Source organism: Bison bison, unplaced genomic scaffold (assembly GCF_000754665.1).
Source record: "Bison bison bison isolate TAMUID 2011002044 unplaced genomic scaffold, Bison_UMD1.0 scf7180017864135, whole genome shotgun sequence".
NCBI lineage: Eukaryota > Metazoa > Chordata > Mammalia > Artiodactyla > Bovidae > Bison > Bison bison.
Window position 1 is genome coordinate 1,516,091 of NW_011494707.1, and position 23,282 is coordinate 1,539,372.

A 23,282-nucleotide genomic window follows, 5' to 3' on the forward strand; every position below is an offset into this window, starting at 1 on the left:
CAAATTGGTTTTTTGACTTTCCTAACAATCTCCGTTTTATAAAGCATGATAATTAAAGTTTATCTTTTGGTTTTTTTTTTTTTTTTTTTACAGGAACACCAGTGTATTCCGTAGCATGGGGCCCTGATTCAGAAAAGGTTCTTTATACAGCAGGCAAGCAGCTGATCATTAAACCGCTTCAACCAAATGCTAAAATTTTACAGGTACTTCTCAGGCATTTGTAAATTGTTATCAGGATCTGCCAGACTGCTCAGTAAGAGGTCACTTTCTTAGGAGTCCCTTTCTTCTGGGTGGTCTTGTTATAGTCGAGGCTTTTAAGTGTGTGGTTTTATCAGCCTTTATTATAGAACAGGGAATACTTGTTGATGTTTCCAATAAGGTTCACTTCCCTCTTATTCCAACTCTCATTATATCAGTAAATCATAAATATGTTTACATGATTTGGCACAAAATTCAAATTTAGCACAGTCAGCCTCACATGGATAGATTTGAGACAGAATGGGACTAAATCATAAAACTTTAAGAACTTGTTTAGATGGTTTTTTATCATCTCTAGTGTCTTCTTCCCCCTCCTCCCCATTGTCTGTTCAGTACCCTTGAACTTTCTCTAAGACCCTAGAATTGTTTTAGTATTTATTTAAAGTGGGTTGGGGGGAGTCAATGTAATGCTTAGAACAAATTGGGTATATATAATTTTACCAATTACAGGGAAGCAGAACAATAGTGGCAGTTAAGACAGGTCAGGGTAGGACAAATTAATGGAAAACCTTTAAGCCTATCTCTGAGATTTTGATGTTTGATTTCAGTGTGAAGAGGCAGAATCATTTTCTTCATATTTTGATAGTAACACGGTATAGTGTAGGTAATAGAAATATAGATTTTGGAGTTAGTCACCTGGGTTCAAATGTTCATTACTTATATGTAACTTTAGGCAAATTATAAAATTATCTCAGAGCTTAAGCTTTCTCATCTCTTAGATGTGATCCTAATACCTAATTGATAGGATTATTGTGAGGATTAAATGAGTTAAATTACAAAGTACATAGGACAGTGCATATAATAAAAATATTGAATGTACACAATAAAGAGCAGTTGTTATTATTGATGTTATGGTGTTATTATGTCATCTGTAACTTTTATTTAGCCACTAATAAATTAGAGACAAGGAGGCCAGTTAATAGGTCAGGGATTTGGTGCTGGAGATTCACTGGCTACAGAAGGGATAAAAGTGTTTTAAGAAGAAACTTCAGGGTTTTTAGTTTGTTTTTTGCCATGCTGTGTGGCTTCTAGAATCTTAGTTCCTGGACCAGGGATTGAATCTGGGTTCCTGGCAGTGGAAGCTCAGAGTCCTAACTACTGGGCTACCAGGGAATTCCCAAGACGCATTGTGTTTAACAGTTCAGTAGATAGAGAATTTGGAGAGTAAGGATATAGAAATGACTTTGCGGTTCCATATTAGTCACTTCTGTGTAGAATTATGCTGTACATATTCCATACAGTCATCGTGTATTTACATTTTTACTGCATGAGGAACACTCTGCTAAGAACTGTGAAACAACAGAAGGGGAAGAAGCTAGGGAAGAGGTCTGGTTCTTCCTGCCTTTAGTCAAAGTCCTTCCATACCACTTATACCCTGAAAATGTTCTTTGAAATCATACAGCAAAAGCAGGCCCAATGAATCTTTTAATTTATAAATATATGATTTGTTTGTGCTGTGCTGTGTTTAGTTGCTCAGTTGTGTCCAGTTCTTTGCAATCCCATGGCCTGTAGCCTGCCAGGCACCTCTGTCCATGGGGATTCTCCAGGCAAGAATACTGGAATGGTTTGCCATGCCCTCCTCCAGGGGATCTTCCCAACCCAGGGACTGAACCCAGGTCTCCCGAATTGCAGGCAGATTCTTTACTGTCTGAGCCACCAGGGAAGCCCGTGATTTGTTTAGATACCTGTAATTAAGCATATATAAATTAAGCTCAGGAAGATGCGTATATCACCATTGATAAAGTTCTGGTTTTGTGGCTCGGTGAAACCTTTGACTCAGGAAATAGTGGAGGGAAAAATTCAGCTAAAGTGAAGGAGTTAAAGGAGTTAAATGGAATTCGTAATTTAATGCAAATCTTCTATTTCTTTTGGAAAACTAAAGTTCCAGCAGTTTTTCCTTGGGTATAAATATATACTCAACTTTAGATTGTTCACAAAAAAGAATGCTTACTTAATTCTTGCTTGTAGAATACAGTTCAAAAGTGTACACTTAATTTCCTTTAAGAGCTTTAGGGACTCTTCTAGAGGCCCAGAACTTGGTTTCATAGTGAAGAAACTTCTGTTTATTTAGTCAGTCAGTGAGAATGTGATGCATACTTACTATATGTCAGGTACTATGTTGAGTGTAAGCCTTGTACTATAACATATTCAAAGTGAAACAGAACATAGTTTCTGCCTTCAAGGAGCTCATGGTTCAGAGGAATTTCACAAAATGCCTAATACCTTAAGAAATAATTGAAAATGGTATATGCATTATGTATAATGTGTAAATATATGTACTGTATAAGTGATATCCTAAATTATAAGGAAAATTTAAACCATGTTTTGTTCCTAACATTTAAATATGAACATTTTATTTTTTTAGCTTTAAAATAAATAATGTTTGTATATTGAAATTTTTATGTTTGCAGTTTATTTCAGGACAGTGGCTTAATTTAAAGTAACTTGTGAAAATTATTGCTTTCAAAACATTTGTTTTTGACATTGTATATTTTTATGTATTTTGAATAAAGCAAGTTATGAATTATTGCTTATTCTTAGGGCTTGCTGCTGTTGCTTATTTGACCCTAATTTGATGTGGGTTTTTTTTCCATATACATGAAGAACAATAGATTGGGAAGGATCTATAGAATGAAAATCCTTGAAATCAGTCACTCTTTGATGCAAATTTAGTTGACTCAGACATTAAAACGTACCTTATAGTCTTCAAGAAAAATTTTTTTTCAGTTATATTATTCAAATATAGTGAAAGACTAATGGCTTTTAATTACATGTGTGGTAATAGCTAAATGAGCACATAAATTATATTTAAGAGTGAGAAGACATCCATATTTACTTACTAGATTTGCCAATTTTGGTGTGACTTATGTAGATATATACACAAATATGTGTGTATTCTGTATATGTATAGGATATATATATCTGTAGAAAGCCTCTTTGTTATATAGTAAATACAGCAGAAGGTTCTCAGAGTAGTTAGTGTCTATTCTAAGGACATGAAGGTAAAGAGAATGAATCTTAGGGGAATGAACAGGAAAGAATAAAGGGAGTAATAAAGAGGATGTCCATATAGTAGAAGATTTTTTTTTTTTTAAAGAAAAGAATTAGCAAACAAAAATGAAAGCAGTATCAATAACAGGATTAGCTGTGCAAAGGGAGAAAAACTTGGATTTAACTAAGTTTTGGAGTACATAACATATATTCATATTCATTCCATTATCATCACACAAGCTTCAGGCTTTTAATAGTTTAACAGCAAGTGATTTTCCATCTGGGGTCCAGGCTATTGAGACTTGAAGGATGTGAGTTATATAGTGGATGTCATAGTGCAAGGTGCTTTTCATTAGTTTAAATCAGAAATGAAACAAACAAATAGCTGTGCATAATGGCTATGAAAGGAAGATAGGAGTTTTCTCAAAGAAGACTAGAGAACACTAGAAAAAGGCTGAAAAAAAACAAGTCTTAGAAAATTTTCAGTGCCCTTGAAGTTATAATTTATATCTTATTTTTTCTCCTAGTGGAAAGCTCATGATGGCATTATTTTAAAAGTAGATTGGAACTCTGTCAATGATTTGATTTTATCTGCTGGTGAAGACTGTAAATATAAGGTATGTAATGTTTGAATTTATCACCTGGTTGAAAGAATCGAATTTTGGTGAAAAGTATTTAGCATATAAGAATATTCTTCAAGTCCTTCATTTTAGTCATATCTTTTAATCTGACAATTTAGGAAATTGTTATTTTATAATTTTCAGTGGTATTTTGAAGTGTTGCCTTTCTCCTTGGCCTATTTCATTGACCTATAAAATTTGATTTAATGAGTGGTAACACGAATACAATGCCTTGTTTTAGTGACTATTTAAATCAATTTAAGGTTTAAAAAGTCAACCATACTGGTTTATTAAATGTTAATCAGCTCCAGACCAAAATAATTTGTGAGGAAGAATAAGATTTATGGTAAATATAGTTGGAGAAAATTTGGTTCAAATAAATACTTTCAGGGAAAGTTGATAGAGCACTTATTGAACAAAAAAAATTTAAGCAAAAAACAGAATATTATTATTAAATTTAAAAGGATTACAATGGATAGGTTTTAGAATTAATTAAAGACTTCAGTTCAGTTCAGCTCAGATCAGTTGCTCAGTCATGTCGGACTCTTTGCGACCCCATGAATAGCAGCACGCCAGGCCTCCCTGTCCATCACCAACTCCCGGAGTTCACTCAAACTCAAGTCCATTGAGTTGGTGATGCCATCCAGCCATCTCATCCTCTGTCTGTCGTCCCCTTCTCCTCCTCCCAGCATCAGAGTCTTTTCCAATGAGTCAACTCTTCACATGAGGTGGCCAAAGTACTGGAGTTTCAGCTTTAGCATCATTCCCTCCAAAGAAATCCCAGGACTGATCTCTTTCAGAATGGACTGGTTGGATCTCCTTGCAGTCCAAGGGACTCTCAAGAGTCTTCTCCAACACCACAGTTCAAAAGCATCAATTCTTCAGTGCTCAGCTTTCTTCACAGTCCAACTCTCACATCCATACATGACTACTGGAAAAACCATAGCCTCGACTAGACAGACCTTTGTAAAATCCAAAATTATCACGATGTTACTATAACTTTTTCTTTGAGATATTTAGGTTTCCAGGAATACAGCTTACCCCCCAGTTCCCCCAACCTTTGTGGATAGTAAAGACATGTAATTGCTAATATTATAAAATGATGATTTCTAAATCTTTACTTGATATTTTATTGGAAAGCAGACTTGTTTGTAATAATGTGGTGATGTTATAAAAGATTTTTTAAATTTCCTTTCGTAGGTATGGGATAGTTATGGCCGTCCTCTCTACAGTTCTCAACCTCATGAGCATCCTATTACCTCAGTAGCCTGGGCTCCAGATGGAGAATTATTTGCCGTTGGATCATTTCATACTTTACGCTTGTGCGATAAAACTGGGGTAAGACATAGTGGTGACCAATCACAGATGTTCTGTCATAAATGTGATAATGCACAACACACCTAGTTCTCAATCTTTAAAAACATTTTCAGTGATGCATTTGACTGCATCTTTCTGATTTGTCTTCTTAATATATTGGTTCAGTTAATTCCAGATTTATGGGACCATTCAAGCTCTTTAAGTTCAGTTTGAAGACTGAGTATGTTCTCTACTGTCTTTCTGAAAATACTTATTTTAAGCATATTTGTGAAAGATAGTAAAGTGTTAAAATTTATGCCCAATCAACATAGAGAGTTGAGTTTTGAACTTTTTCTTTTTTAAACTGTCAGTGTGCTTCATACGTGGAGAAGGCAATGGCACCCCATTCCAGTACTCTTGCCTGGAAAATCCCATGGACAGAGGAGCCTGGAAGGCTGCAGTCCATGGGGTCGCTGAGGGTTGGACACGACTGAGCGACTTCACTTTCACTTTTCACTTTCATGCATTGGAGAAGGAAATGGCAACCCACTCCAGTGTTCTTGCCTGGAGAATCCCAGGGACGGGGGAGCCTGGTGGGCTGCTGTCTATGGGGTCGCACAGAGTCGGACACGACTGAAGCAACTTAGCAGCAGCAGCAGTGCTTCATATAAAAATTTTGGTTGCATATTTTTGGTAAGGAATTGATAGTAATTTTTTTTAAATGGTCATTTTAAAATCAAAGATTTCATATTTGAATGCACGTATGATTTTTCTCTCATAAGAGAGTATGCCCTGTATACAAATTCTGTTTAAAACATAGGCAAACAACCCAGCTCAGCAGCGTTTACCATTGTACTTAGAGAATGAATTGTTTCATCAAAGTGCTCCCAAGGCAGCAGCATTATATGAGACACTATTCCATATTGTTCCTGACTATGAGAAAATCACAATTTTTCTGTGGCTTATTTTCCTCAAATGTAAAATAAGACAGTTTATTTAGAATTCTTAAAGCCTTATAAACACAAAAAGCATAAATATGAATTTGCTTTTCTCTGATTTTGGTACCTAAAAATCTAAATATAATTCTCTATTTTTAGAAGCACACAACTGTACTTCTGTTTGACAGATGTTCTCTAGATGTGCATCGTTAATTTTATAATGTTGTCTTAGTTTCAGGTATATAGCAAAGTGAATCAGTTATACATATACATATATCCACTCTTTTTAAGTTTCTTTTCCCATACAAGTCATTACAGAGTATTGAGTAGAGTTCTTGATATAACACATTTTAACAGTGGTTATTCCTGGAGTTTGAAGTAGTAGGTGATGTTTTTTGAAAATTTCATTTTCTAAAATTTTCAAATTAAAGATATGCTTTGTATAGCTTTTGAAGAGGGGAACAAAGCTAGATTTATTTTTTAACTTTAATTTGCTTGCAGAATTCATTGGATTCTCTAAATATATAATTCATCTTTCTTTCCTTTTTTAAAAAACATTGATTTTTGAAGCTATTTAATTTGTATACATAATAAAAAATGGAAAATTATTTTTAAGGTGACAGACATAGAACACATATATCTTTATTGGAAAATGATTCTGTTCACTAAGATATAAGTGCTATAAGCATTTTGGGTCAAAAGCAAATTACCTGGGGACTTCCCTGGTGGTTCAGTGGTTAAAATCCCATGCTTCCAATGCAGGGTTCAAACACTGGTCGGGAAATTAAGATCCCACATACTGTGTGGCCAATTAATAAATAAAATTAAAAAACAAACAAAAAACCTCAAAACTAAATTACCTGTATAAGTACTTCCTGCACATCTTTTTAAAAAATGCCAAGCAAATATAGTCCCTTTGGAGTTTACTTTCTATTGATAAGATGGATATTAAATGATTAATTACCCACTCATTTATTTAATTACAGTTGTAATAAATTTTACAAGAAGATACAGGCTTCTCCTAGTAATGAGAACTAATATCTTTGAGGGGGTCAAGGCAAGTTCATGTGGTGAAAGGTAAGAAGGGCAATACTTATTGAGATTCTTCACCTTTTCTACTTACCAAGTAAGTGGTATCAAGTTAAGAGCCTAAAATTTAAGTCAGTGGGTGCTGAATACTTTTCCCACACAATTATTTATATCTTGAAAAAACCTTACTAAGGTTTCTTTTAAGAAGTACATATTTTCATCAGCCTGAAAATGTCACTCTTAAATGTAACTCTTTGTTGTTTTTTTTCCTCATAATCCTGCAACTTGAGTTCAGTTCAGTAACTCAGTCATGTCCAACTCTTTGTAACCCCATGGACTACAGCACGCCATGCCTCCCTGTCCATCACAAACTCCCGGAGTTTACTCAGACTCATATCCATTGAGTTGGTGATGCCATCCAACCATCTCATCCTCTGTCATCCCCTTCTTCTCCCTCCTTCAATCTTTCCCAGCATGAGGATCTTTTCAAACGAGTCAGTTCTTCATATCAGGTGGCCAAAGTATTGCAGTTTCAGCTTCAACATCAGTCCTTCCAATGAATATTCAGGACTGATTTCCTTTAGGATGAACCGGTTGAATCTCCTTGCAGTCCAAGGGACTCTCAAGAGTCTTCTCCAACACCACAGTTCAAAAGCATCAATTCTTTGGTGCTCAGCTTTCTTTATAGTCCAACTCTCACATGCATACATGGCTACTGGAAAAAGCATATCCTTGACTAGACAACAGTTAGAACTGGACATGGAACAACAGACTGGTTCCAAATAGGAAAAGGAGTACGTCAAGGCTGTATATCGTCACCCTGCTTATTTAACTTATATGCAGAATACATGATTAGAAATGCTGGGCTGGAGGAAGCACAAGCTGGAATCAAGATTTGTCAGGAGGTGCGTTAGGCATTACTGACAAAATGGAGGCATGGCCCCAACCCCCTCTCCTCATCCCACAGGCACGGTCCCAGGATGAAGGAGTTAGGTTTTGTGATTCTGACTTGTCCTTTCCTTTCTTCGGTTGAGTTGGCTAGAAAAAATGTTAAGGTGCTTATTGTTCTTGAGAAGAGCATGAGAAAACACAAAGCCTTCTGCAGTTGTGCACAGAAAATAATCTATAAAGTAACCATTGACATTTGTTCAAGGATTTTTACAAAGAATGTCCCAGGATGAGCACGTAGGCCGCAGCTTGAGGCCATGGGAAGGATTGTTATCTGAGACCTGTTTGTGAGGGAAATGTTTATGGCAAAGGAAGTTTTCTGAGTTTCAGTTCAGTTCAGTCGCTCAGTCGTGTCCGATTCTTTGCAACCCCATGAATCACAGCACATCAGGCCTCCCTGTCCGTCACCAGCTCCCGGAGTTCACTCAAACTCACGTCCATCGAGTCGGTGATGCCATCCAGCCATCTCATCCTCTGTCGTCCCCTTTTCCTCCTGCCCCCAATCCCTCCCAGCATCAGAGTCTTTTCCAGTGAGTCAACTCTTCACATGAGGTGGCCAAAGTACTGGAGCTTCAGCTTTAGCATGATTCCCTCCAAAGAAATCCCAGGGCTGATCTCCTTCAGAATGGACTGGTTGGATCTCCTTGCAGTCCAAGGGACTCTCAAGAGTCTTCTCCAACACCACAGTTCAAAAGCATCAATTCTTCAGCGCTCAGCTTTCTTCACAGTCCAACTCTCACATCCATACATGACTACTGGAAAAACCATAGCCTTGACTAGACGGACCTTTGTTGGCAAAGTAATGTCTCTGCTTTTCAATATACTATCTAAGTTGGTCATAACTTCCAAAGAGTAAGCATCTTTTAATTTCATGGCTGAGTTTAGGGTTTAGGAATAAACCTAAAAAAAGTTTAGAAGCTTTTTTAGGAGATAGAGAGCTTAGGATACTAGGGGCAAGCAGGATTTAGAAAGACAAGAAATAAACTCAGAAATGTGGTATGCAGCCCAGACATAAGCATGAGTTACAATGTAATCGTAAGTAAACAGAATCCCCAAAGCAGGAACTCTGTTTGAAGGGCAACAATGAGACAATAAATCTGGGTGAGGGGAAACTGAAAATGTCAAACCTCTGACCTAATGCTTTTGTCAAAGTATAAAAGAAGACCTGATGCTTGAAATAAACATGTAGCCCCACATCTGGAGTCAGAGGCTACATCATTCCTTCGCTCACACTGCTCTTCCCTTCAGGCTGATTCCCTGGCTGCTGGAGCTGGACTCCGGCAAAGATTGCCAGGAGAAATATCAATAACCTCAGATATGCAGATGACACCACCCTTATGGCAGACAGTGAATAAGAACTAAAGAGCTTCTTGATGAAAGTGAAAGAGGAGAGTGAAAAATTTGGCTTAAAGCTCAACGTTCAGAAAACTAAGATAATGTCGTCTGATCCCATCACTTCATGGCAAATATATGGGGAACCAGTGGAAACAGTGGCTGACTTTATTTTTCTGGTCTCCAAGATTGCTGCAGATGGTGATTGCAGCCATGAAATTAAAAGACGCTTCCTCCTTGGAAGGAAAGTTATGACCAGCCTAGACAGCATATTAGAAAGAAGAGACGTTACTTTGCCAACAAAGGTCTGTCTAGTCAAGGCTATGGTTTTTCCAGTGGTCATGTATGGATGTGAGAGTTGGGCTATAAAGAAAGCTGAGCGCCGAAGAATTGATGCTTTTGAACTGTGGTGTTGGCAAAGACTCTTGACAGTCCCCTGGACTGCAAGGAGATCCAACCAGTACATCCTAAAGGAGATCAGTCCTGCGTGTTCATTGGAAGGACTGATGTTGAAGCTGAAACTCCAATACTTGGCCACCTGATGTGAAGAGCTAACTCATTTGAGAAGACCCTGATGCTGGGAGGGATTGGGGGCAGGAGGAGAAGGGGACGACAGAGGATGAGATGGTTGGATGGCATCACCGACTTGATGGACGTGGTTTTGGGTAAACTCCGGGAGTTTGTGATGGACAGGGAAGCCTGGCATGTTGCGGTTCATGGGGTCACAAAGAGTCGGACACGACTGAGCAACTGAACTGAACTGACTAGACAGACCTTGTTGGCAAAGTAATGTCTCTGCTTTTTAATATGGTGTCTAGGTCTTGCCTGGAAAATCCCATGGGCGGAGGAGCCTGGTAGGCTGCAGTCCATGGGGTCGCGAAGAGTCGGACACAACTGAGCGACTTCACTTTCATGCATTGGAGAAGGAAATGGCAACCCACTCCAGTGTTCTTTCCTGGAGAATCCCAGGGACGGGGGAGCCAGGTAAGCTGCCGTCTATGGGGTCACACAGAGTCAGACAGGACTGAAGCGACTTAGCAGCAGTAGCAGCAGCTAGGTTGGTCATGATTTTTCTTCCAAGGAGTAAGTGTCTTTTAATTTCATGGTTGCAGTCACCATCTGTGGTGATTTTGGAGCCCCCCAAAATAAAGTTTGTCACTGTTTGCACTGTTTCCCCATCTATTTGCCATGAAGTGATGGGACCAAATGCCATAATCATAGTGTTCTGAATGTTGAGCTTTAAGCCAACTTTTTCACTCTCCTCTTTCACTTTCATCAAGAGGCTCTTTAGCCTTTCCCTTCTGCACGGGATCTTCCCAATCCAGGGTTCAAACCCAGGTCTCCTGCATTGCAGGTGGATTCTTTACCATGTGAACCAGAAGGGAAGCCCAAGAATACTGGAGTGGGTAGGCTACCCCTTCTCCAGTGGATCTTCCCAACCTAGGAATCGAACCGGGGTCTTCTGCATTGCAGGGGATTCTACCAACTGAGCTATCAGGGAAGCCCAACCTGTAACTTAAAGTTGTATAATTAATAGTAGTAATCATTTATCCAGGGCCAGATTCTGTGGAAGAGTTGTATAATTAATAGTAGTAATCATTTATCCAGGGCCAGATTCTGTGGAAGAATGTCAGTGTTAGAGATTATAAAAATCTGAGGAAGGATATGTATCCTAGCATTTGCTACAAATTTATTATTTCTATTTTGAGAGCTGTTTTGAGGGCTCTTCACAAATTTTTAATTGAGTGCAGTTTTCTTAACGTTTTCTTAAAAATTCTTTCTAGGTTTTCTTGAGAGAAATTAGATAGTAATTTTATAATATAAGCTTTAAAGTGTGATGTTGATATAAACTTTCAGGTTATCTGTGAAATAATAAACCAAGAAAAATATGGTTTTTGTAAACATTTTCTTTTAATGTTTTTCAAGAAATATTTGTATTGGGGAGAAAAAAGAAAGATCTAATGCTCAAATAATAGGTTTTGGTTTGAATGTATTCCTTAGCATGCATGTATGTAACTGGACTGATGAAAGAAATATTTGAAAAAGCAGAAATTTTTGTATTTTTGTCTAGGTACATCACTGCAACTCAGTTGTTGTATAGTAAATCTAATATTCTCACTAGCTTTCATCATAAGATTGGAATTTTTTTAAAAAGACTCTCACTAAGCTGTTATGAAACTCTGGTTCCTATTTACACCTTCTATTTAGGAAGGCAAGTTAACCTATATTGGTTCAGAACTCACGTCCTGGCTAACTTTTGCAGACTGTGGTTCAAATACCATTTTCATTTTCAGAGTCATTGCAGCACTATTTTGGTTTGCCCTACTTGTTTTCAACCCAGAGGCAAATTTGAAACCTTAGTGTAAGTGGTATACCACAGTACAATTAGTTGTCATGGATTTACTGTGTGTATTCAAGTCAGTTGCATGTATAGGGTGCTTGATGGTGTTCCAAGGGCTTCATAGTAGTGTTAGTCGCTCAGTCGTGTCCATCTCTTTGCAACCCCATGGACTGTAACCTTCCAGGCTTCTCTGTCCATGGGATTCTCCAGGCAAGAATACTGGAGTGGGTTGCCATTCCCTTCTCCAGAGGAGCTTCTCAACCCAAAGATCAAAGCCAGGTCTCTTGCATTGCAGACAGATTCTTTACCGTCTAAGCTACAGGGAAGGGATTTGTACCAGTCTCTAACTTCTTCCACTCCAGATCCTACCCCAGATTGTGCATAGAGGGAGTTGTATGTTGCCTCTTGGCTGTCATTAGTGTAAATCAGAGATAGTAGACCGGGACCCCACTGGACAGCCTTCATGGTACTCGTTGGAGATGGGCTCTACTTCAGTATTACAGGGTTGGAATGGTCTGAGAGGCTCTAGCTCGCAGACTCTACAGTATCTGGTAGGGAGGGAGAAGGGTGCTCCCTCTGCTCACTTGAGTGCAGAGCAGGAATGTTCTATAGCGCTCCATCCCACTGTCTCCACAGCACGCAGTACCATGGCTTCTTTCATTGTGTTTGGAGAAGGGTAGTTATGTCCAATGTCTTGCATTGCAGTCCCTCTCCCCAGCCCCTTAAACAGAGAATAAGCATTACTTGGTGCTTGTTTTGTCTCATATACTACTTAGAGTTAATATAATGCCATTTCATGTAAAATATAAGAACCTCGCATGCATGTTGTTCCATTTACCCTCCTCTCCTCTATAGTTGTATCACATATCAAAGTAAGTTATAATTTTTACTTTTAAAAGCCATTCATTTTAAAGAAATTAAGAGAAAGAGGAAAGAAAGAAATGTTTAGCATTTCTAGTGCTCTTCATTTCTTCCTGAAGATCCTAATTTCCAGTCAATATAATTTTTCTTCAACCTAAAAATCTTCCTTTAGGCTTATCTCATAGTGTATAAGACTTCCCTGGTGGCTCAGATGGTAAAGAATCCACCCACAATGCAGGAGACCTGGGTTAGATCCCTGGATTGGGAAGATCCCTGGAGGAGGGCATGACAACCCATTCCAGTATTCTTGCCTGGAGAATCCCCATGGACAGAGGAGCCTGGTGGGCTGCAGCCCATGGGGTCAGACATGACTGAGTACCTAAGCACACACACAACACAGCCCATAGTGTGTAACTGCTGGTGATGAATTTTCTTCTTGTTTTTCTGAAAATGTTTTTGTTTTTCTCTTCACTGGATTTATAATTCTGGGCTGACAGAGCTTTTATCCTTTCTTTCAGTGCTTTAAAGATATTACTCCACTCTCTTGGTCTGTTATTATTTTTGATGAGAAATAAGTGACTGTTGGTATCATTGCTCTCCTGAATGTAAGGTGGCCTTTACTTCTGGCTGGTTTGCAGATACTCAGGTTTTCTTTGCTTTTCAACAGTTTGATAGGGTATGACTTTCTTTGTATTTGTCATGTTTTGGATTCTCTATACTTGTTGAATATGTAAATTTAGGATTTCATCAAATGGGGAAATTTTGGCCATTATTTTTTCAAATTTTGTGCCCCATTCTCTATTTCCTTCCCTGCTGGAGGCCCAATTAAATTTTTTTTAGACCTTTGATTTTTAAAAAATCAGGTCAGTAAGGCTCTGTTCACATTTCTTCAATCTTTTTTCCCTCTCACTTCTAGAAATTTATCTGAAGAGATCATTGAACATGTACACAACGATGTACGCATAACAATCTCATCACAGTATCGTAATAGTAAAGATCAGAAATAAGTTGTGTCCACAAGAAGGAGTCTGATTAGATTATTATTCTATATACCCAAAATGGAATACCCTCAATTAATTAAAAGTGGGGAAGAGGGATTATGTTTAATAACCTGGAAAGCTATATATGGTAATTTATTTAGTAAAAAAACCAGATTTTATTTTGTAATCTCACTTACATAAAATTGTATACCAACATCTCTCTGGAATCTAATCCAAAACTTATAGCAACCAGGAGTAATGCTTAATGAAAAAAAGAACTAGGTTGCTAAATTTTAGTAAGAAAGCACTATGGCATTTTTTTGTTTACCTGCCTACCATCTGCCATTCCTAGCTTGGCAGTGGCCTTGGGGACAGAAGCCTATGTTCTAGTATAGCTTGTTGGTGTCAGTATGCTTTGTTGTTGTTCAGTTGCTAAGTTGTGTCCGACTCTTTGTGACCCTGTTGACTGCAGTACACCAGGCTTCCCTGTCCTTCACTGTCTCCCATAGTTTGCTCAAATTCATGTCCATTCAGTTGGTGATGCTATCTAACCATCTCATCGTCTGGTACCCTGTCTCCTGTTGCGTTCAGTCTTTTCCAGCATCAGGGTCTTTTCCAATGAGTTGGCTTTTCCCATCAGGTGGCCAAAGTATTAGAGTTTCAGCGTTAACATCAGTCCTTCCAATGAATATTCAGGACTGATTTCCTTTAGAATTGAATGGTTTGATCTCCTTGCAGTCCAAGACTCTGAAGAGTCTTCTCCACCTCCACAATTCGAAAGCATCAGTTGTTCAGTGCTCAGCCTTCTTATGGTCCAACTCTCACATTCATGCATAACTGCTGGAAAAACCATAGCTTTGACTATACTGAATTTTGTTGGCAAAGTGCTGTCTTTGTTTTATGATATGCTGTCTAGGTTTGTCTTAGCTTTCCTTCCAGGGAGCACCATGTCCTTAAAAAAAAAAAAAACTATAGTTGTACTTTTTGACCCTTTTGGTGGTTCCCCTGAGAGACCAGCATAAAGGCTTGTCTTTGTTTTGCCTTCCTTGGAAATCTCTCAGAGCTGGAGGGACTACCCGTGTGGCATCTGTTGAAAACTTGTGAAGACATTCTATGCACAGCCACTTGAAACAAAGGTTGGTGAATGGGGCAAGCAGCAGATAGACCAAAAAAACCTGGGGAGGAAGAGGCTGAGACAGAAGATACATAGAAAAATCAGGGCATTGGAGAGCTGTCACATATACTGAGATTTCAGTGTGCAACACACATGCTCATGGCTAGACACACAAGACTTTAGAGGTGTGTCGTTGGCATACTTTTGAGCTCTGCACAGGCAGGAGGTGAAGGCTAAGGCAGAATTATAGGTGACCTGGCTAAGTGTTGAAGGAATGCCCCAGCTCAGAGCCAATTGGGAAAGAGTGGGAGAGTATTTTTTTCTTTCTCTTTGGCTTTGTCAGGTTGCTGGCTGATCACTGAGATAACAGAATGGAGACTTCAGTGCCTATACACGAAGGGAGTACAATCTTTGCAAAGATAATTTGGAAAAATCACTAAATGAACAGATGACTACTGTCCTCAAAAAGCAGCAGCAGCAAAGCCCTGGGGTGGGAGGAAGAATTTGATTTCCAGAGTTTAACACATTTTAATATTCAAAAAGGTCTACTTTTTAACAAAAAATGCAAAGTACACAGAATATGGCCCTTTCATAGGAAAAAAAGAAATAGAAACTGTCCCTCCAGAAGCCCATTGTTGGACTTATTAGACAAAGACTTTATATCAGGTCTTACACCAATTATAAAAAAAAGAACCAAATAAAAATCTTTAACTAAAAAAAAAAAATGAGCAAAGAATAAAAGAAATGCATTGTAAATGCTCCCATAAATCCGAAGTAAATTCAATTTCTTCAGTAATGGGTATCATGCAAATAAACATTACAATGTAATGCTATTTCCTATTCATCAGAAAATGGGAGAAAGGGGGGAAATGGGCCTCTGTCCCTACAACTTTCCTCAAGTATAATTTGGCAGAGTCTATCAAGATCCTTGAAGTCTTTGACACAGCTATTATACTTTCAAGGAAGTTTAAAAACACATTGCATATTTATTTGTTCACTTGTTTTCATTATGGCTGAAAGCAAAGAGGAGCTATAGAGCCTCTTGATGAAGGTGAAAGAGGAGAGTGAAAAAGCTGGCTTAAAACTCAACATTCAAAAAATGAAGATCATGGCATCTGGGCCCATCACTTTATGGCATATAGATGGGGAAACAATCGAAACAGTGACAGACTTTATTTTCTTGGGCTCTAAAATCACTGCAGATGGTGACTGAAGTCATGAAATTAAAAGACACTTGCTCCTTGAAAGAAAACTATGACAAACCTAGACAGCGTATTAAAAAGCAGACACAGTACTTTGCCGACAAAGGTCTATATAGTCAATGTGAAAGTGAAAGTCAATCGTGTCTGACTCTGCAACCTCATGGACTGTACAGTCCATGGAATTCTCCAGGCCAGAATACTGGAGTGGGTAGCCTTTCCCTTCTAAAGGGGATTTTCCCAACCCAGGGATTGAACTCAGGTCTCCCGCACTGCAGGTGGATTCTTTACCTGCTGAGCCACAGGGAAGCCCAAGAATACTGAAGTGGGTAGCCTATCCCTTCTCCAGCAGATCTTCCGACCTAGGAATCAACTCGGTGTCTCCCGCATTGCAGGCGGATTCTTTACCAACTGAGCTATCAGGGAAGCCCCTGTATAGTCAAAGCCATGGTTTTTCCAGTAATCATGTATGGTTGTGAGAATTGGATCATAAGGAAGGCTGAACACCGAAGAAGTGATGCTTTTGAACAGTGGTGTTGGGACTCTTGAGAGTCCCTTGGACTGCAAGGAGATGAAACCAGTCAATCCTAAAGAAAATCAGTCCTGAATATTCTTTGGAAGGCCTGTTGCTGAAGCTGAAAAGTACCATTACTTGGCCACCTGATGTGAAGAGTCAACTCATTAGAAAAGACCTTGATGCTGGGAAAGATTGAAGGCAGGAGGAAAAGGGGACGACAGAGGACGAGGTGGTTGGATAGCATCACTGACTCAATCACGGACAGGAGTTTGAGTAAGCTCTGGGAGATGGTGAAGGACAGGGAAGCCTGGTGTGCTGCAGTCTATGGGGTTGCAAAGAGTCAGACATGACTGAGCGACTGAACAACAACAACAAAATTTTCATATTCATTAATTCCTTTGCAAATTTTTATTGTCTGTTATGTGCCAGGCACGTGCCCTCAGTGTTAAAAGAAACAGCAGTAAACAAAACACATTCCCTGCTCTTAAAGAGTTTTTATTCCAGCAGACAAGACTATAAAAAACAAACAAGATAAATACATATTATGTAATAAATGTTATAAAAAATAAAGCTAAGAGAAATGTAAGAGAAATGGCATTATTTTAGAAGCAGTCAGGGAGTATCAGGCACAAACTGTAATTTCCTGCTATATTCCATAATAAACTTTATTTTTACAATTAATTTTTTTAAATGCATGATTCAAAGATATAAGATAAAAACTTCAGTTATTATAAGTTATTCCCAGGTGGCACTTAATGGTGACCTGTCTGCCAATGCAGAAGTCCCGGGTTCGATCCCTGGTTCAGGAAGATCCCCTGGAGGAGAAAATGGCAACCCACTCTAGTATTCTTGCCTGGAAAATTCCGTGGACAGAGGAGCCTGGTAGGCTACAGTCCATGGGGTCGCAAATAGTCGACTGAAGCGACTTAGCATGCATTATAAATTATAAATAAGTACACAGGATATATTAATGAATTGCATTGTATTACGTTAAGTGGAACAGAATTCAAGGGAAAAGAGCTGAACATATAAAGTTTTTTTGACCAGATTTTAAATTAACTGATGATGTTGCTTTTATTTATCAGTAGGTGGTGCTATTGCTTGTGTAAGAGAGAGCTTTTTTCATTTGCTCTGTTCTTGAATATAGTCATTATAATAATAAGTTAGTCATTATAATAATAAGACTTCCCTCCATTCATTCATTCTCCCATTCAATTAATATAATTGTTATGATTCATCATCTTCAGTAACTGGTCTTACTGCTGTATATAACTTTCATTGTCAATTATGTATGTCAACACATGTAATTCAACATGCAATTTGCTAATTCCTGGTATATTAGAACATTGATCTTAAAAATTATTAATTAGTGTGCCCTTAAGAGAAGCTTTGCATCTGTTTTCTTTCCCGCCTAAACTTAGTTTGTGAACACATAATTTTACGAATTCAGTTAATCCAGCTTGGCTAAAGATATGTACTTTTGAGGATCCTTTTTCGTGTCTGATTCTTTGCAACCCCATGGACTGTAGCTGGCCAGGCTTCTCTATCCATGGGGATTCACCAGGCAAGAATACTGGAGTGAGTTGTCATGCCCTCCTCCAGGGGATCTTCACAACCCAGGAATCAAACCCAAGTCTTCCTCACTGAGGGCACATTCTTTACCGTCTGAGCCACCAGGGAAGTCCAGTATATTTATATACAAGTAGTAAAGAGAAGAGTGAGTTTGACATTTCAGAGGTACTTTTAAAAGTTGTTATAGTTAAGTCATGTTTTTTAGTTTAAATAACTCTTATTTCCCTATTGGGAAATAACCCCCATGCCTGAGTAGTTTGACAGAATACAGGAGGAAAAAAAAATGTTATCTTCCCTTAAAGGTACATAATATCTTTTGATAAGATAATGCTATAAAGACAAATTCTCAATTATTCTCTGCCTTGTGCTGTTTAGTATAATTGCCTATTTTTTATTTTAATGTAGAAATAGTATTAATATGTTTGTAGAGCCCTGGAGTCTAGACTCCAATGGTGAATTTTCAAATTACAAAATTAAAGGCTTATTTTGGACCTTCAGTTTCTTCATCTATAAAATAGATGAGCTGGGCTAAGTGATCATCTCTCTCCTTTCAGCTCCACAGTTCTATGATAACTTTCCCATAGGCACCGGACATACCGCTTGCTTCCTCTTATGAGCAGTATTAGTGTGGTGCTTCTTTGTTTTTTAATATAAAGTTTGTACAAGAGGAGGTGGGCTTTCCAGGTGTCGCCAATGGTAAAGAACTTGCCTGCCAGTGCAGGAGACGTGGGTTTGATCCCTGGGTCTGGAAGATCCCATGGAGGAGGGCAGGGCAACCCACTCTAGTACTCTTGCCTGGAGAAGTCCATGGACAGTTCATGTGGTCTCAGAGTCGGACACAACTATAGCGACTTAGTACTCAGGCATAAGAGGAGGTAGTGCTGTACATAAGGTGCCAGAAGTGGGAAGAACTCATGCAGTGCTAGAGAAGCATGGCTGATCCTATAACTTCAGACTATTTATACTATATTTTATTATAGTTGGATGCAAGTAGCAGAAACCATTGATCAAAAGGAGCAATTTCCTCTAAGGTTACAGAGTTATCTTCCAGAAGCCAGACCTCAGGAAACTGGAGTGCTAAGAAAACACAGAACATGGTCCCTTTGTGCGTTTTGCCTCTGCTCTCTGCTTATCCCTCTTTGTCCTTTCCAGCAAACTGACCCCTCGCCCAGCTCTCCCCTGTTTACCTGCTTAAAGGTGACCAGTGTTAACAGTTCTCAAGTGTCCATCTCTATCCAAGAGAGCAGCCAGACTGAAATAAGAAGCTTGATCCTAGTTTTAAACACCTTTAGAGAAGGAGTTACTGGCCCAGCCTGGTCTAATCAGATATGTCTAGGCAGGTTGGGGTATGCCATATGCCATATGGGCGTCAAGAGTCTAGCAGTAACCATGGGATCCCTGGAGAGAGCCAGAGCCTAGAAAATGGGGGAGGGAGACCGCCAACCCAGGAGGTTGCCATTTGTGTTTCAAAGTCTCCTTAGCCATATTTGCCAAAATTTTTCAGTTTTAATCCTCTGAGAGTTTTTCTTTTTACATGAATAAATTTCTGCTTTTATAATGAGAGTTATATTTTCAGATTTGCTATAAAACCAACTTTGCTAGAAACCATAAAGTATAAACCATCAAGGGAACTGAGCTGCCTTTACATTCTGGTGTCCAGAATTAAGAAATTTGGTAAGCAATACAAAATCAGAATTCTATTACAGAATTTACTTTTAATCATTTAAAAATCAATACCTAACATGTAGGAGGTGTTCCATAAATGTTGAATTTTAATGCATCATCGTACAGACAAAATGTTTTCGTTTTTAATGACTTGCTGCTAAATCACTTCAGTTGTGTCGGACTCTGTGCGACCCCAGAGACCGCAGCCCACCAGGCTCTGCCATCCATTGATGTAACTCAGTTAATGGCATACATTGCAACATTTTGACTAGTTTTGCTAGAATTGACCCAGTTAGTCAGTTTGGTTGATGTTTTTGAGAAAGCTAGTTTAAAATTTGTAAATCTTTGGCTTTTAATTTGTTCCTTTGATTTTTTTTTTTATTTTAAAAGTCATATTTGGTTGAACTCATGGTTTAAGCTCTGGGAAGAAAGGCTTGCTTAAGGACACAGGCACATTCATTCATTCATCCATTCAGTAGATATTTGTGTGTGTTAGTTCTGTGTGATACTCTTGACTCTTCAAATAATAATACCCATACCTGTCAAATGGTAAAGAATCTGCCTGCAACGTGGAAGACCTGGATTCAATCACTGGGTTGGGAAGGTCCCCTGGAGAAGGCCATGGCAACCCACTCCAGTATTATTGCCTGGAAAATCCCCATGGTCAGAAGAGCCTGGCAGGCTACACTCCATGGAGTCGCAAAGAGTCGGACATGACAGAGCCACTGAGCATAGCTCAGTTCTCTAGGAGTAGCTCACTTTTTCTGAGAGTAAACTTTTACTGATATGTAAACAGATAATAAAATAACTAGTTATTTAATGGCAAAGGTTATAACTGTAGGAGAGTGAATAAAGAATAGAACAATGGTGAATATTTAGCTATGTCTCTACTCATTTTCCCTGGTGGCTCAGACAGTGAAGCATCTGCCTACAATGAGGGAAACCCGGGTTCAATCCCTGGGTCAGGAAGATCTCCTGGAGAAGGAAATGGCAATCCACTCCAGTATTCTTGCTTGGAAAATCCCATGGATGGAGGAGCTTGGTAGGCTACAGTTCATGGGGACACAAAGAGTCGGACACGACTGAGCGACTTCACTCAAGTTCACTGCTTATTTTGGATGAAACTAAATTGGTTAAACTTCCTCTCTGGTGAAGTAACTTTAAAACATTAAAAAAAAAACCAAACCTTTTTTTAAATGACCAATAAAATCATGTGTTGTTGATGTTAATTTTCACCAAAAAGCACAAATATGAATTAGCTTTTTTCTGATTTTGGTACTTAAAATCTAAATATAATTCTCTATTTCTAGAATCACAGAACTTCTGTTTGACAAATGTTCTCTAGATGCCCATATGTTAAAATCATGCAGAAGCTCCTGTTACACCTGGACCTTTCAAGCTCTGACTCCTTATATGCAGTACGTCATTGTTCCTCCACCCTCCATTTGGGTAGAATTAGTAGTTTCCTCTTCTAGAATCTCTCTCATATTTTCTTTTACTTGTAAATATTTCATAAGTCAAGCATCCATGTTCACACATTCTGATTAGTCATTGCCAGAGATACCAATTATGTAAAGAAGTCCTTTATTTTGATTTAAGAAAAGATGTTATTTCCTTTTATTTCATTGCCTTCAGTGAAATTACCTTTCCTCTTTTACTTACTCTTCCTTGTTTTAAGTAATTCTATAGATCTTTTTTTCAGCCCACTAGTCCATATCTAATTATTTACACTATCATCTGTTAGGGGTTATAGATTTGACAATTAAAATTGCTCCTTGAGGACTTTCCCCACCCTCTCCCCCCAGTATTCTGAGATTATCTTTATTTTCTCCAAGAAAGGCTCTGTCTCTTAGTCTAATTTTTAATACTATTGGAAAATATTCATGAAAAATGATAGCTTTCTTTTTCTTAATTACAATCTCAATGCTTTTTGTACAGTTTACAGGTAGGATATTAAATGCATATTTTGCTTAATGTTATAAACTCATTTTGATAACTTTTTCTTTCTAAAAGCAACTTGTTCAAAAAATTTTAAATGTTTTATGTATATACATATCCTTAATCCTTCAGTACCACATGAATAATAACCAAGATCCTACTATCACTTGGTGACAACGTCATCTAATTAGTTTCTTTCTAGTTGTGAATAAGCCTTTTGAAAGTCAAAACCACAGACCACAAACTACTTTTTAAAAGTGTTACAAATATTGTTTCATGTGTTTATGCTTATATTTGAACCTTTAGGGAAAAAATTAACAAGCTTTTAAAATCCTCAAATTGATTGCTATAATTTTGTGGTAGGCCAGATAATGGGGTTCTCAAAAATGCCCATGCCCTAATCTTGAGAAGCTCTGAGTGTTACCTTAAATGGCAAAAGGGACTTTGCAGATACAAATAATGGACCTTTAGCTGTAACACCATCCTGGATTAATTCAGGTTGACCCAAACTAATCATACGATTTCTTTAAAGCTGAGAATCTTTCCTGGCTGGGTTAGTGTTTCAAGGAGGAGGAGACATTCAAAGAGAGAGCAACTCAAACTCTGTTGCTGGCTTTAAAGAAGGAGGAAGGGGACCACAGGCAAGGAATGCAGGTGGCCTTCCTTCAGTTTGGGAATGGGGAGTCCAGTCCTACAACTAACTGTAAGAAACTGAATTCTGCTAACATCTTGAATGATCAAGGAAATGGATCCTCCCCCAAAGCCTCCAAAAAGGAATGCAGCCTTGCCAACACCTCTTTTATCTTAGTTTAGTGAAATCCGTGTGGGATTTATGACCTATAGACCTGTCAGATAATAAAGTTCTGTTGTTTTAAGCCTCGGCGTTCATGGTAATTTGTTACGGCAGTACAAGAAAACCACCTTTGTAACTGTGGTACAAAGCCAGTCTTAGCAGGGAGTTATGTGGGTGGTGTTTGGGGAAGGTTTTCACCCCCTCTTTATTGATGACAAACTTTCTCCTATTAGCTTTATTGGTTTGCTTTAAGAATTTGTTATTTCTTGAAATAGTTTCATGGGAGTAATACACTGAACTTATTATTATCAGGCTCTTTTCTGAGTAATTTGGCTTGCAGAGAGTAGATTTTGGATGAAAGTGAAAAGAGAGGCATGAATACTATTACCAGGGAAATGGGTTTTAATGGGGAGAATTTTGGGCTAGCCATAGAATACCATCAAGGTCCTGGATATTTGGGGAGGTGCCAGTGATATTTGCCCAAGACAAAACTAAACTGGCCAGCCTCACAACTTTTCAAGACTGCATTTAGACAAAAAATACAGGCATGCTTCAGAGATATTGCTAGAGATATTTCAAGTTTGGTTCTAGACCATCACAATAAAGCAAATATCACAGTAAAAGGAGTCACATGAACTTTTTGGTTTCCCAGTGCATATAAAGTTCAGTTCAGTTCAGTTAAGTGTGTAAGTGCATTATATTTAAAAAAAAACAATGTTCATATCTTAATTAAAAAATAATTGGTTAAATAATAATTGATTGGTTAAAAAAATTGCTAACCATCGTCTGAGCCTTCAGTGGTCATAATCTTTTTGCTGGTGGAGGGTCTTGCCTCGATGTTGATGCCTGCTGATTAATGAGGGTGGTGGTTGCTGAAGGCTGGGGTGGCT

General features: G+C 38.3%; 1 protein-coding gene across 1 annotated transcript in view; it reads left to right on the forward strand.

Annotated features, from left to right (window-relative positions):
• IFT80 (intraflagellar transport 80) overlaps positions 1-23,282 on the forward strand; it is a 131,129-nt gene that overhangs the window by 40,465 nt on the left and 67,382 nt on the right. The window contains exons 6-8 of the mRNA XM_010839846.1: positions 94-203; positions 3,777-3,866; positions 5,070-5,207. Coding sequence (XP_010838148.1) covers positions 94-203; positions 3,777-3,866; positions 5,070-5,207 — 338 coding nt within the window. The remainder of the gene's footprint in view (positions 1-93; positions 204-3,776; positions 3,867-5,069; positions 5,208-23,282) is intronic.